The sequence below is a fragment of the Microcebus murinus genome, chromosome 2, assembly GCF_040939455.1.
Source record: "Microcebus murinus isolate Inina chromosome 2, M.murinus_Inina_mat1.0, whole genome shotgun sequence".
Classification (NCBI taxonomy): domain Eukaryota; kingdom Metazoa; phylum Chordata; class Mammalia; order Primates; family Cheirogaleidae; genus Microcebus; species Microcebus murinus.
Window position 1 is genome coordinate 25,670,546 of NC_134105.1, and position 15,296 is coordinate 25,685,841.

Below are 15,296 nucleotides of genomic sequence, written 5' to 3' on the forward strand. Positions count from 1 at the left end.
TTTGGAAACTAATTTGCTGTGGATATGGATGGCCTCCGGGTATCTCCCTCACTCTGCCCTAACCGGAGGAACCACTCCAGGGTGAGACAAAATGCCCTGAGTATTGGAGCCTCCTGCTCCCACCTCAAACCCCAACAGGTTTCTAATGCCTTGGCTAAGTAGGGCAGGGTTTAGGTGCTGTGGTGGAATTAACTTTACTATTCAAACCGTCTCTACTTATGTTGTAGAGTATTTCATTCTTTTAGTGCATAGAGAATTAGGTTTATTATTTGAGTTTGGAAACTGCAGATTTGTTCACTTAGAACTTGTTTGCATAGCTGGGTGAGTAAGCTCCACCTTAATCTGATGCTTAAAGTATTGTTTAAAGGCTCTCATAATCAAATTTCCTTATGCCTTTTAAAAAGAAATTGGTTTGTCACATTAATATTATTTGATAAACCTCAGTGTATTATGTTAGTTTACTTCAGATATGTCCCCTGGCTAAAGGCATGGTCATGTCTTTAGGAATGTAACAGACTTCTATTCAAATCCAATCTAGTAATTGAATAGTCATATGACCCTGGGCAAATTACTTAATTCCTTTGAACTTTCATTTTCTCATCTATAAATTGAGGGTAATTACAGTTATGTGCTGCAAGATTGTTGTGAGAATGAAATGAGACAATGTATGTGAGAAGTCTTATTGTAGAGACTAGTGCATTATAGATGCTCAACAAATGTTTCTTCCCTCCTCTGGTGAGTAATTCATAATTGAAACAACTGTTGCATTTATGAGCTGATATCAAAAGAAACTGTGTAACTGTGTGCACAAGTTGTATTTCATAGAAAGGATCAACTTGGTGGTGTTAGGACCTAGCTGCCCAGGGACTCTTTTTTTGGCTTGATTTTAGCTTTTGCAGGTTTGAGGACTTATCAGTTCACTTAGGATTATTCAGACTACAGAAAATTAATTCTCACTAATCACAGTTATAAGACACTAATGAATAAGCAAAAATGTCCCATAGATCTTTTCTGTTGAGTGGAGTATTTTCCTGTTTGCTGTCTACCAAACTCCTTTTTTGGTGTTGCAGTACCTTGGAAACCCAGATAATAACAAGAAGCTGCTTGCTAAGCATAGAATCAGAGCAAAGGGAATTGATAGTCTTGTGGGATATTTCATCCAGGCAGTTTTAGAACCTAGAGAATCATTCCTGCTTCTCTGTTAGAGCACACCTAGATCTACTGCTTTGCGCCTTCTTCACTTGAACAATCATTGATGCCTTCTAGGTTTGTTCTGTCCTCCCCACCCTGGTTCAGTTTCTGACAATACTCAGAAATAAAATTAATTAGATTGCCACTTATTCCTGTTATGCTGATTATAACTTTTATTTTTGCAGTACTTTATAGTTTAGAAAGTGCTTTCATAACTGTTAGCTCATTTGATCCTCTGGGAGGTAGGCAGATATCTATCCCCATTTTAAAAATGAGAAAAGTGAGGTTCAGAGAGTATAAATAACTTCATCAAGGTCTCAAGGCTGAGTACTGAATTGAAGACCAGAGTGTGGTTCTTCTAACTCCTAATTTAATGCCCTCCTCTTCATTTAAGGCTGACTTCATCCATTATATGTTAAGTCATATTTGTTTCCCTTTCAGAGAACGTAATTTCAAATTCTGACTTTGTCACCAAATTTGGGGGATGTCCCTAATAAAAAAAACCCCAGGGACCCTTGGGCACTTACTATAACATTTACAAGTGCAATCATAATAACTAACATTTATTGGGCGCTTACTATTGCAAGGCACTATATTAAAGCTGTTATATATACCATCTCACAGAGTCTTCAAAATAGCCTTATGAGATAGATGCTATTATTATCACATATGTCCCTATTTTATACTTGAGGAAACTGAGGCACAGAGAGGCCAAGAAACTGGCCCAATGTCATGCAGTTAGGAAGACGTAAAACCAGGATTGAAACCCAGTATGTGGTTTCCCAACCATAGCCACTGTGCTTTATTGTTTCATTAAGTAGACAGTTTGCTAAATTCAAATAAACTAGCTTTTTCTCAGCCTCCAGAAATGTGAGAAATAAATGTCTGTTTTTTAAGAAAAAAGAAAGAAAGGAGAAAAAACCAGCTTTTGGAATGAAAAATTTTAGAATATAATTTCTAAATAAATCTAATAAGCATATTAAAAGAAGTGATCACTCACCTTCTAACTTTTCTTTCTTGTTAAGGGAAGGAGATATACACAATATTTACTTTTTGCCACTTTTAATCCTTTTTCTTTCAATACCTCTGCCTCTGCTTTTTTTTTTCTTTGAGACAGAGTCTCACTCTCTTGCCCAGGCTAGAGTGCCGTGGTGTCAGCCTAGCTCACAGCAACTTGAGCCTAGGAGCAAAGTCCTAGGCTCAAGTGATCCTTCTGCCTCAGCCTCCCGAGTAGCTGGGACTACAGGCACGCTTCACCATGCCTGGCTAATTTATTTTTCTGTTTTTAGTTGTTTTGGCTAATTTCTTTCTATTTATAGTAGAGATGGGGTCTCGTTCTTGCTCAGGCTAGTCTGGAACACCTGAGCTTAAACAATCCGCCTGCTTCAGCCTCCCAGAGTGCTAGAATTACAGGCATGAGCCACCACACCCAGCCTGCCTCTGCTTTTGACATCAAGTATTTCAAAGAGTATAGATACCACAGGATTGTGAAGTATACTGGGGAAGAAAAAGGACTGGAGTGGAAGTTAGGAGACTTGGATTCTAGTCACTATTTAAACTCAAAGTCCTGTTCTTAGGCAAGTCATTTGATCCAACTTTCTCTTACCAAATTTCTCTTATAAAACTCTATTTCTTCCAACTTTATGATATAGTGATTGCTTAAGTGTACCTTGCAATATGGGGGCTTATCTAAATGATTTAATTGGGTTAATTCAGAATGCCTATTGCCTCTGACATTATTTACTCCTTACTACTTACCTTGTTTGTAATTGTCTTTTCACACACACAGTGGAAACCCTTGTCAACTTTTGTGTATTAAGAACAACTAGGTTTCTGTTTAGTTTCTATCTGGAATTACTGATACTGTTCAGTTCAACATTAATGGAATTCTTACAACATGCTGGTTGTTGACTTAAGTATTGAGAAGATCATTAACTGGAGGTCCATTTCTTCTAAGAGTTTACAGCAGGCGTCCTCAAACTATGGCCCGCAGGCCACATGTGGCCCGCTGAGGACATTTATCTGGACAGGCAGGTGTTTTTGCTGCTGCTGCCTGTCCTGCTTAGCAGCCAACTTGTCCTGGGCCCATAGTGCGCATGTGTGGAATGTGCGCCACACTCTCCAACGGCCTTCCAATGGTCTGAGGGACAGTGAACTGGCCCCCTGTTTAAAAAGTTTGAGGACCCCTGGTTTACAGTCTAGTGGAGGAGACAGAGTAATTTGATAAGTGGTTTCTCATACTTGTGCTAAGTGTTCCCCTATACAGAAAGTCTTAGGAACATAGAGGATGCACCCTCCAGTCTGGAATAATCAGGAAAGGCTTTCCAAGGAGGTCACACCTGAACTGAATTTTGAAGGATAAGTAAAATCTAGGGGAAGAATGAACAATTAATTTAATATGTAAAAAGATTTTCAATGTATATGGTGATTTGACAACTCAAATTTCATTAAAGTATTTTTTCTGATTTTCTTAAGTGATATTGGAATAGAATGGCTTCTTGCTTCAAAGTTTTCTTTCCTTATTGAAGTGTCTTTGTTTTCAGTGAAATGCCATTGCAGTAAGAGAACTTGTTGTAACTTTCCATTGTAACCACAGCCCACTTTGCTCAACACCTAGTCATAGCAGCCAAGATGTTTATTTTTTAGGCCTGTGTCCATTTGATATTAACATCAAAAGGGAGTAATATTTTCTCTAGACAAGTGTCTCTCAGACTTGTTCCACAAAATCCTTTTCTGCTGAATATTAATAAATGTTCACTTTTGAGAGAGAGAGAGAATTCTGTGTAAAGATAAGTTGGGTAAATGAAGAGTTACACAGGTTTATTTGTTACATCACTTTTTAGATAATTTAATATGATAATATCTATTGAAATTTTAAGAGGGTAGAGAAAGTACAAGGTTTCCTTAACTTATGGAATCCTTTCTTTTTGTGGAATATCTTGTGAATGATCAATGAAACAGTTTAGGAAGACCACTCTGTATAGACCAGGCCTTCTCAACCTCAGCACTATTGATAATTTGGAATGGATGATTCTTGGGCTGGGGTGGGATGGGGTGCTGTCCTGTGCATTGTAGAATGCTTAGCTGTATCCTGGTTCCTGCCCACTAGATGCCAGTAGCACTCCTCAAGTTGTGACGACCAAAAATGTCTCCAGACATTTGCCAAATATTTCCTAGGGTACAAAATCTCCCTTAGGTTGAGAACCACTGGTCTAGACTATAGGTTCCTTCAGAATAGGGTGTCTTCTTCCTGAGTCCATAATACAGATTAACCATGTAATAGTTAACTAGACCTTATGATCAGGAGATCTCAGATTGTTCAGATTCTAAAAATATCAGATTATAGACAAGAAGGTTTAGTACTATTGGTATTGTTTCACTATCAAAATTAGCAAATAAAGTGATAGATAGAGCTGTGTTTAATCTTCTGTCTGTACAACTTGTAATAATGCAGGCTAATTTGTGGGAGATTAATAGACCATCTCCGACTCTGAGGATGATGGCCCCCAGAGTTTAGAGGTGTTTTTTTTTTAAGTGCAGTTGATTTTGTAGGCCTAGCTATATGCTCTATGCAGTAGCTTGAGAGGAATTGATCATGCTATCTAATTTTGATGTCCCCATATTCAAAATAATAGCACCACGGCACAACATTTAGAAATCCATAGAAACTTAAGTCAAAAGACACTCCAACTCTTTATATCAGAGTACATTCAGTGATAATAAATTCTCAGTAATTGCACTGTCATCATCACTATCATCATCATCATGAGCAAATAGCACAGCAAATGTCTTTCACTCTCTTTAGGGCCTCCAGCCAGCCTGTTCCAGCCACCTCGTCGTCCTGGCCTTGGAACTGTTGGAAAACCAATTCGACTGTTAGCCAATCATTTTCAGGTTCAGATTCCTAAAATAGATGTGTATCACTATGATGTGGACATTAAACCAGAAAAACGGCCCCGCAGAGTCAACAGGTAAGGATTAGAAAGAGTAGATTCAACAAATATTTTGGCCTTATTGTCAATAAGATTTGCTAATGGATTGAACATGGGGTGCAAAAGAAAGAAACAAGTTACAATTAATTCCAGGGCTTTTTTCCTGAGCTAGTAGAAAAGAGTTTGCTATTTATCAGATAGGGAAAACTATGAGAGAAGCAGGAGCAGGGGGTGGCAGGTTAGAAGACCCATGGATTTTGGACATGTCAGGGTTGAGATGTCTATTAGAATTGCTAGTGGAGAGTTGAGCAAGAAGTTGAATATATCATATGAAGTTGGATTCAGAGGAGAGATCCAGGCTGAAGACAAACATTTGAGAACCATAAGCATATTGATGGTAAAGCCATGGGACTGGATGAAGTTGTGCTAGGAGTGAGTGTGATTAAGGAAAATAAGACTCCAAGACTAAGCCTTGAGACACTCCAACATTTAAAGATAGAGGAGAGGCCAGGCGCGGTGGCTCACGCCTGTAATCCTAGCACTTTGGGGGGCCGAGACGGGCGGATTGCTCGAGGAGTTAATTGGCCAACTAATTATATAGAAAAAAAATTAGCTGGGTATGGTGGCGTATGCCTGTAGTCCCAGCTACTTGGGAGGCTGAGGCAGGAGGATCGCTTGAGCCCAGGAGTTTGAGGTTGCTGTGAGCTAGGCTGATGCCACGGCACTCACTCTAGCCTAGGCAAGAGAGTGAGACTCTGTCTCAAAAATAAATAAATAAAATAAAGATTGAGGAGATGACGAAGTAACAGAGAAGCTGGCATTGTGAGGCCACTGGGATAGGAGAAAACTTGAGAATGGTGCCCCAGAGGAAGGGAAGAAGATGGGGTTGTTTTTGTTTTGAGTCGGTGTCTCACTCTGTGGCTCTAGAGCGCAGTGGCCTCGTTGTAGCTCACAGCAACCTCAGATGCCTGGGCTCAAGCGATCCTGCTGCCTCAGCCTGCTGAGTAGCTGGGGTACAGGCACACGCCACCGCACTTGGCTATTCTTTTAGTTTTGTAGAGACGGGGGTCTCCCTATTGCCCAAGTTGGTCTTGAGCACCTGGCCTCAAGCAATCTTCCTGCCTCAACCTTCAAAAGTGCTAGAATTATAAGTATGAGCCACCACGCCTGGCCATAGATGTTTTACATTGGAAGAATGTATCATCTAATGTTCAAGGAGCATTGAATGTAGCAACGTAGAGCTCCTTTGGGACCTTGATAAGCGTAGTTTTGGTGGAGGAAAAGCCTTACTTAAGAAAGTTCAAGAGAGAAAGGGGAAGAATAATTAGAGAAAACTCCTTCAAAGGATTCTGATGCAAAAGGGAGCAGAGAAATGGGATGTTCAGACAAGGAGAAAGTGAGATCAAGAAAGTTTAATTTTCTTTAAGATGAGAGAAATTGTGCCATATTTGTATGCCAAAGGAAATAATCCAGTAAAGAGGAAAAATTTGGTGATTCAGGGTAAAGGGAAATTTCCTGGAATGTTATCTGTGAGCAGATCAAAGTAGGTTTATTGTGGGACAATAAATACACATAAATAATCTATGTGTATTTATTCACTTACAACAACCACCTTTTGAAGGAAGCATTATTATTATCATAATTTTACAAATGAAGCAACAGACTGTGAAAGATTAAGTGACTTGTCCAAGGTCATGCGACTCTGCCACTTAATCACTGTGTGACCAAGGATACTTAATCGTTGTCCATTCTGAATTTTTCTTTTTCTTTAATATGAGGATCATAATCATTGCCCTACTTGTCTCCTAATGTTGTTGTGAAGATTAAATTAGAACAGAGATGAAACTATCTCTTCACTGTAAAATTTATTTAAGAATGTAAGATGGGAGATTAATCTTTTCTAGTATGAAAATGTTAGCTTTTTAAAATGAGGAAGGTGTGATACCACATTTCTCCATCGATTTTTTTTTTCAGTTGCATGTTTTGGTTTGTAAATGTGACTTTCCCACAGATGTTACTTGTAGTAATATTAATGCATTAGGTAGTTGTGATATATTTTGACTTTTAAGATATTGTTCCCACACATGGAACTCACTAACATTGATAAGTCAAAGCACCTAAGTGTTTGTTGACTCTAGCATCTCACAGGCCTTGTGCATATTTTAAACCGTAGACTCCAGTTTCCTTGCTGCTACCATTTATTTCAGGGCCTGCATGCAGTGTGATCTGGCATATATGCAAGAACACTTAAGTAAAGCTATGCATGTTTAATTGAGAGAAAGGTTTTCATTCTAAAAATGAACTATACTTGTAATTTTTTTGGGGGATGAGAATATTTTACAACATTCCTTGTCTACACTGCTTGGGAACACTTTGGGATAAAACAAGAGAGTGCGCAGAATAATAAATCACCAGCATTAGGCAAAGGCGTTGATTTATTTGTGTATTACATTTATTAATCCTCAGGTTTCTGAATTCTTGCCTACTCTCTTTCCCAACACCAGCATACTTGAATAAGAATGTTGATGTGATAACTAACTTATCATCATTCAGTGGTGAACATCCATGTCAAAGTTAGATACCCAAAATAAGTTATTTTTACAAGGTTGTGTATCACAGGAGAGGATTTTGGAACGAGTAGTTTTGAAGGATGCCGTAAATGCATCCATAATGTCATTATGCTGTTTCCTTTTATTCCCCCCTTCTGTTATAATCTTGTAGTTGCTTTTGTACACTTATTGCTACCTTTCTTTAGTTAACTATTTTAATTACTTGAATCCATTGTAACCTTAACTCTTTTCCCAATTGAACCAAATTTAAATGGTTAAGATATGGTGATGCTTTCCTTATTGTCCAGCATTTCTGAAAACTAACTGCCATTGTCTCCATTACTGTGAAGGGAGGTGGTAGATACAATGGTGCGGCACTTCAAGATGCAAATATTTGGTGATCGGCAGCCTGGGTATGATGGCAAAAGGAACATGTACACAGCACATCCACTGCCAATTGGACGGGATAGGGTAAGTGTTAACAGCAAAGAATACTTAGGTCATTTAGTAAAAATTACATGTGATAAAAATGCTTTCCTTTCTTCCCAACACAAAACATAAATGTTTGAGGTGGTGGATATTTCAATTACTCTGATTTGATCATTACACCTTGTATACAGATATTAAAATATCACATGACCCCCCCCAGAATATATAAAACAATTATGCATCAATAAAAAAATCTAAAAATGTTTCCTTTTTAATAACACTTCAATTCTTAGAGTTGTTTTTGTAATGATGGTAGTATTCTCTTGTCTCTTAGTTATTTGACAATTGAAGATGAGCATTAGAATTTAGGTAGATTATGTCATCTTTATATATATTTCAAATTTCTCACATTAACAATGTACTTTTTTTTCCTACCGAGATTGCCTTAATCTTGGAGACATGTACTTTAATAAAAGTACTACCTGAATCTGAACAATGGAGTTTTTATATATTATAGAAAATTATGTAATACTTATGAAAATAGACTCATAATACCACAATACTTTTTAAACATATATTTTTAGAATTAAAAAAGTAATATATGAATATATGTTCATTATAAACTTATTCAGAAAATCTAGAAATGCTATGGTTTCTTGCCACCTTTTCAAAGGAAACTACCATAATAATTTGGTATATAACTTTAAAAATATTTTATGTGTATCAGCATTAGCTACTTTACTTATACATGTGTTTATATATAGTACTCAGAAAAATGTAAAGTTTTGGAGACAGATAGTGGTGATGGATGCACAATAGTGTGAATGTACTTAATGCTACCGAACTGTACAAATTTGTTGTTTGTTTTTTTATTTTTTGAGACAGAGTCTCACTTTGTTGCCCAGGCTAGAGTGAGTGCCGTGGCGTCAGCCTAGGTCACAGCAACCTCAATCTCTTGGGCTCAAGCGATCCTCCTGCCTCAGCCTCCCAAGTAGCTGGGACTACAGGCATGCACCACCATGCCCGGCTAATTTTTTCTATATATATTAGTTGGCCAATTAATTTCTTTGTATTTATAGTAGAGACGGAGTCTTGCTCTTGCTCAGGCTGGTTTCAAACTCCTGACCTCGAGCAATCCACTCACCTCGGCCTCCCAGAGTACTAGGATTACAGGCATGAGCCACCACGCCCGGCCACAAATTTGTTGTTGTTGCAAACAGGATCTTGCTGTCACTCAGGCTGGAGTACAGTGGCACAGTCATAGCTCACTGCAGCCTCCAATTCCTGGGCTCATGGGATCCTCCTGCCTCAGCCTCCTGAGCAGCTGGGACTACAGGCATGTGCCATTATGCCCAGAAAATTTAAAAAAAATTTTTTTAGAGGCAGGGTCTTGCTGTGTTGCCCAGGCTGGTTTCAAATTCCTGGCCTCAAGCGATCCTACCATCTCGGCCTTCCAAAGTGTTGGGGTTATAGGCATGAGCCACTCTATCTGGCCCTTGAACTGTACATTTAAACATGATTAAAATAGTAAGTTTTATGTTTTGTATAATTTACTACAATAAACAATTTGAATTTGAATAAAAACCAATAAGGTAGATCTAAATGTGTAGAAATGGAAAGATCTCCCAGACATATTGTTGAATGAAAAAGCAAATTATAGAATGATATGCAAAAAATAAGAATATATACAAATATACATAAATAAGAAATACATAAAGGTATCTTGTGATAAGGAGTTAAATTCGTAGAAACAGAAAGAATAATGGTTACCAGGGACTGGGGGCTGTAGGATGTGGGGAGTTATTGTTTAGTGGATATATGGTTTCTGTTTGGGATAATGAGAAAGTTCTGGAGGTAGATGATAGTGATGGTTGTACAACAATGTGAGTGTATTTAATGCCGCTAAACAGAATGAATGAAGGAATTTGACTATTCTAGGTATCTCGCATAAGTTGAATCATAGAATATTTGTCCTTTTATATCTGGCTTATTTCACTTAGTGTAGTGTTTTCAAGGTTCATCCATGTTGTAGCATCTATCTTATTTTTTAACTGTTATATAATATTCTATACTCTGTATTAAATTATTCCTATTGTTAGACACTTACGTTGTTTCCAATGTTATACACTTACAAAAAAAGTTGAAATAAATGTCCTTATGCATATACCGTATTGAATATTCTTGGGATCTTTTCCACAGCCTTTATAAATATATATGTTTGTATGTATGCATTTTTCCTTAGGTTGATATGGAGGTGACCCTTCCAGGTGAGGGTAAAGACCAAACCTTTAAAGTATCTGTTCAGTGGGTGTCAGTTGTGAGCCTTCAGTTGCTTTTAGAAGCTTTGGCTGGGCACTTGAATGAAGTCCCCGATGATTCAGTACAAGCACTTGATGTCATCACAAGACACCTTCCCTCCATGAGGTTAGTACCTTGGTTTGGGTTCTTTCCGACAAATGTCAGACTTTTTTGGTAGGTTGTGTTGGAGCCATTGAAAGGTTTCTGCATAAGTCATAGTTCAAATTTGATTTCAGTTCAGAGTAGAGAGTGAAATGAAAGACCCTTCAAGTTTTTATTTTAAAACTTACAAATCCTTATTTCTGCAGGTACACTCCAGTGGGCCGTTCCTTTTTCTCACCCCCTGAAGGTTACTACCACCCTCTGGGAGGGGGCAGGGAGGTTTGGTTTGGCTTCCATCAGTCTGTGAGACCTGCTATGTGGAATATGATGCTCAATATTGATGGTAGGATGGAACTCTCTTTATCCATTAACTCTTTTGTTGTGTGGGGTTTTTTTTGTTTGTTTTGTTTTGTTTTTGGCCCTTCTTTTTCCCTTGAAGCTAAATATCCTTCTTCTCTGTGTGTTAGTATCTGCAACTGCTTTCTACCGGGCTCAGCCCATCATTGAGTTCATGTGTGAGGTTTTAGACATTCAGAACATCAATGAACAGACCAAACCTCTAACAGACTCCCAACGTGTCAAGTTTACCAAAGAAATCAGAGGTAAGTATTTGCATTAATTAATTAGTCTTGGAGAAACAGCTCAGCATGCCGCAAGGAGCCTGGGCTTTGGAGTCACACAGACCTGGGCTTCTGTCTCAGCCAAGCCGGTTCTATCAGTGGGACCTTGGGCAAGTTCCTTAACCACTGTGAGCCTTAGCTTATTCATTGCCAAAGTAAAGATAATAATCTATGTCTTGTAGAGTTGTTGTGAGAATTAAACACAATTAGGTTTATAAAGCTTTCTAGCACAGTACTTGCCACATACCAGGCTCTCAGTAATGCCCCCTTACCTACTTAAAAACTTCCATTTTAGCAAAATAGCACAAGTTCATTTATTATCCTTTTGAAATTTCTTGTATTAGCTATCTTCTCCTACTAGAAAGTAAGTTGCACGAGGGCTATCTCCAGCCCTGAAAATAAGCATCACAACATAGTTGATGCTTAATAAATATTTATTGAATGAATTTATAAATTAAGGTAGGTTGAGCATCTTAGATCATCTGGGTTCTAATTTATTCTGCTTAGCTGAGGCTTTCTGCCTATACATCATGAAATTGTCCCCATACTCTTTCAACTGTTATCCTATATAATGTCATGCGTTTTTTTTTTTTTTTTTTTTTTTTTGAGACAGAGTCTCACTTTGTTGCCCAGGCTAGAGTGAGTGCCCTGGCGTCAGCCTAGCTCACAGCAAACCTCAAACTCCTGGGCTCAAGCAATCCTGCTGCCTCAGCCTCCCGAGTAGCTGGGACTACAGGCATGCGCCACGATGCCCGGCTAATTTTTTCTATGTATATATTAGTTGGCCAATTAATTTCTTTGTATTTATAGTAGAGACGGGGTCTCGCTCTTGCTCAGGTTGGTTTCGAACTCCTGAGCTCAAAGGATCCGCCCACCTCGGCCTCCCAGAGAGCTAGGATTACAGGTGTGAGCCACCGCGCCCGGCCTGTCATGCCTTTTTGAAGACAACTTTTTTTTTTTTTTTTTTTGAGACAGAGTCTCGCTTTGTTGTCCAGGCTAGAGTGAGTGCCGTGGCGTCAGCCTAGCTCACAGCAACCTCAAACTCCTGGGCTCGAGTGATCCTTCTGCCTCAGCCTCCCGAGTAGCTGGGACTACAGGCATGCGCCACCATGCCCGGCTAATTTTTTATATATATATCAGTTGGCCAATTAATTTCTTTCTATTTATAGTAGAGACAGGGTCTCGCTCTTGCTCAGGCTGGTTTTGAACTCCTGACCTTGAGCAATCCGCCCGCCTCGGCCTCCCAAGAGCTAGGATTACAGGCGTGAGCCACAGCGCCCGGCCTGAAGACAACTTTTGAATCTGTTTTTGTGACTATGATTTTAATTAATTCTGATGTTTTATCTATTTTTTTTTTAACTTCAGCTCTGAAAGTTGAGGTGACCCACTGTGGACAGATGAAACGCAAATATCGAGTTTGTAATGTGACTAGACGGCCAGCCAGTCATCAAACGTATGTTAACCACATATAAAATAGCAGGATTATATTTGTGGTAGCAGAGGAACTACTATAACCATTTGAGGAACTGGCATCTCATACTGTAATTTTCAAGACCCTCAGGATCTTCACTTTAATACCAAAGCTTTAAACCAGGCATCCTCAAACTACAGTTGGAGGGTCACATGCGGGCTGCCTAGCACATTTATTGGCCCTCTGGGTGTTTTTGCCGCTGCTGCCTGTCCTGCTTAGCAGCCAACTAGTCCTGGGCCCACAGTGTGCACTCTCCAATGGTCTGAGGGACAGTGAACTGGCCCCCTTTTAAAAAGTTTGAGGACCTCTGTTTTAAACCATGTTTTAAATATTTTTGACAGAGATATTTGGATATCACTTTTAGATAAATGAAGTATATTACTTCAATCTGATTTGAATGAATTCTTCAGTATGACCTTATGTACATACTACATGAATTTCTTAAGAGTCATAAAGTGCTATTTCATGTATTGTTCATGTCATACCATTGACTTCATTCCCTAGGGGGGAAAAATGTTACCAAAACCTTATGAAGTCACTATTGTAAGTTATACCATTTGTTTCAAGAACTGTGCCTTTTTCATTATTTAATTATTTCACATAGCCTTGTCAGAATAATTAGACTTACAGACTTACATAATCTTTGCTCAAAGATTTAAAACACGTAGATTGAAATCTCACATAGATGATCCTCACTACATTGTTACTTTGTGAGGCTATAACAGTTAAGAAAGCAAGATTCAAGTTATCATCATGCTAAGTATTCAAGGCAGTTTGCCCACTGGAAGAGCCAAATAAAGAGAGTCTCTCTCTCTTTCTCTCTCTCTTTTTTTTTTTTGAGCTTAAGCTTTCATCTATTTATTCAACAAATATCTGTAGTTTAAAAACAGACTAGACACCATTATTCTTTGTAAATAATGCACATAACCATTTTTTTAAAAAACCAACTTCAGTGTACTGAAGCACTTTAATTAGCAGTGAACCCACATCAGTACTCCTAAACTGTAAACAATGGGGAACTGAGGTGTCAAAGGAAGCACATTAGGGATCATATATAATACACAAAACCCCTTACATTTCCTTGTTGCCTTTGTACAATCAACACATAGTATTTAAGCAAAACTGAATCCTTATTAAGCAAACATTTTTGCATATACTGCCTTCTCTTTATCTTTCTGTGCCTTTATCTTCTGTTTTTCAGCAACCCTGCCTAGATAGCTTTATCTTCTGGTGCTATCTCCTGAGCTTTCTTAAGATTGGCTAATTGATCATATTTTTTAAATCCTTGCCGTCCTTGAGCTCTGCAGTATAGAGTTTTAATATTTGATGGGTCTATTTCACGAGCCTCCAAACAACTGTCAACTGTTCCCTGCCAATTTGACATCTTCAGTTTACAAGCACCAATATTCAGTACCCAGCTTAAAGCTATAGGTTGCAGCTTAGATCTATCTGCTTTCTCAATAACAGCCTTTGAGCCATCCACATATCTTAAAACTTTTGTGTATTTTCTAATGGCCATCTCCCAGTTCTGGGATTTGAAAAAATTGTTTCCAGTGTTTTTTAAGTCTTCTGTTATTTTATTTTATTTACATCTTTTAAATCAGTATCTGCATCCTCAGGGAAATCTGGATGACTGTCGTCAGAGCCATCTTTTAGGAATATTCCCCAATCAGCCCCTTCCTTCAGTCCTCCACATTCTGCAATAACGCACATCATGGCAGGTTTTTCACTTTTCACTTCTACGTTTTCCAGTATCCTTGCCACACCTATTCCTTTAATTACTTGGCGAAGCACCACAAGTTTCCCATCCAAATGAGGAGATGGAACTGTTGTGATAAAGAACTGAGAACCATTTGTATCTCGGCCTGCATTTGCCATGCTCAATAAACCCTCCCAATCATGCTTATAATAGAAATTCTCATCTTCAAATTTTTCACCATAAATACTTTTTCCACCTGTTCCATTCTGATTTGAGAAGTCTCCACCTTGAATCATAAATTTCTTAATAATTCAATGGAAAGGGCACCCTCTGAAATGGAGAGGTTGCCCAGTTGTAGGTCTAATGCCCTTTTCTCCTGTACATAGCACACATAAATTTTCTGCAGTTTTGGGTACAGTATCTACAAACAATTCTAAGATAATTCGACCAACTCACTCCCCTCCAATGTCTACGTGAAAGACTTGGGGGTTACTGGGGTTGGAGGGCTTAGCTTGGAGTGAGGGTACAACATCTTGACTTGTAGATGCATTTGAAAACAGGATTCAGACCTAAAGAGAGTCTCTTAAATCATGCTCCCTAGTTAATACTAAATATTCTGGCACAGTCTCAACTGTATGTGTTTGACATTGTTGCCTCCAGAGCCACATATATTTGTCCTGGTTTGTGGATCTGAAAATGTGGCTCCAATAACTATGCTACACTTATTTTACAAAAAGTTCTCTTAAGGGACAAAACTCCTATGTGGATCACTCGAAGTCCTTATGTTAATGTAATTATCTAGAAGAAGTCTGCAAAAGACTGTATTTGTACCTGTAGGTGTTAACTGACCTCCAGTGAGACTTTGCATTTTCTGGTTCTGCAGTGTCTTCTTGTTTTAAATTCTTTTTTTAAATTTTAGAGATAGGATCTCTCTCTGTTGCTCAAGCTGGAGTGTAGTGGTACAGTCATAGCTCACTGCATCCTTGAACTCCTGGGCTCAAGTGA

The 15,296-nt window shown here is 38.5% G+C and overlaps 2 protein-coding genes and 1 pseudogene across 2 annotated transcripts in view; 1 reads left to right on the forward strand and 2 right to left on the reverse strand.

The window, feature by feature from the left end:
- Positions 1 to 15,296, reverse strand: part of PSMB2 (proteasome 20S subunit beta 2) — a 195,437-nt gene that overhangs the window by 173,369 nt on the left and 6,772 nt on the right. The gene's annotated exons all lie outside the window — the stretch shown is intronic.
- Positions 1 to 15,296, forward strand: part of AGO4 (argonaute RISC component 4) — a 39,595-nt gene that overhangs the window by 979 nt on the left and 23,320 nt on the right. Inside the window, exons 2-7 of the mRNA XM_012765238.2 lie at positions 4,997 to 5,162; positions 8,023 to 8,143; positions 10,344 to 10,525; positions 10,708 to 10,844; positions 10,969 to 11,103; positions 12,487 to 12,574. Coding sequence (XP_012620692.1) covers positions 4,997 to 5,162; positions 8,023 to 8,143; positions 10,344 to 10,525; positions 10,708 to 10,844; positions 10,969 to 11,103; positions 12,487 to 12,574 — 829 coding nt within the window. The remainder of the gene's footprint in view (positions 1 to 4,996; positions 5,163 to 8,022; positions 8,144 to 10,343; positions 10,526 to 10,707; positions 10,845 to 10,968; positions 11,104 to 12,486; positions 12,575 to 15,296) is intronic.
- On the reverse strand, positions 13,726 to 15,159 carry LOC105871752 (peptidyl-prolyl cis-trans isomerase D pseudogene; annotated as a pseudogene).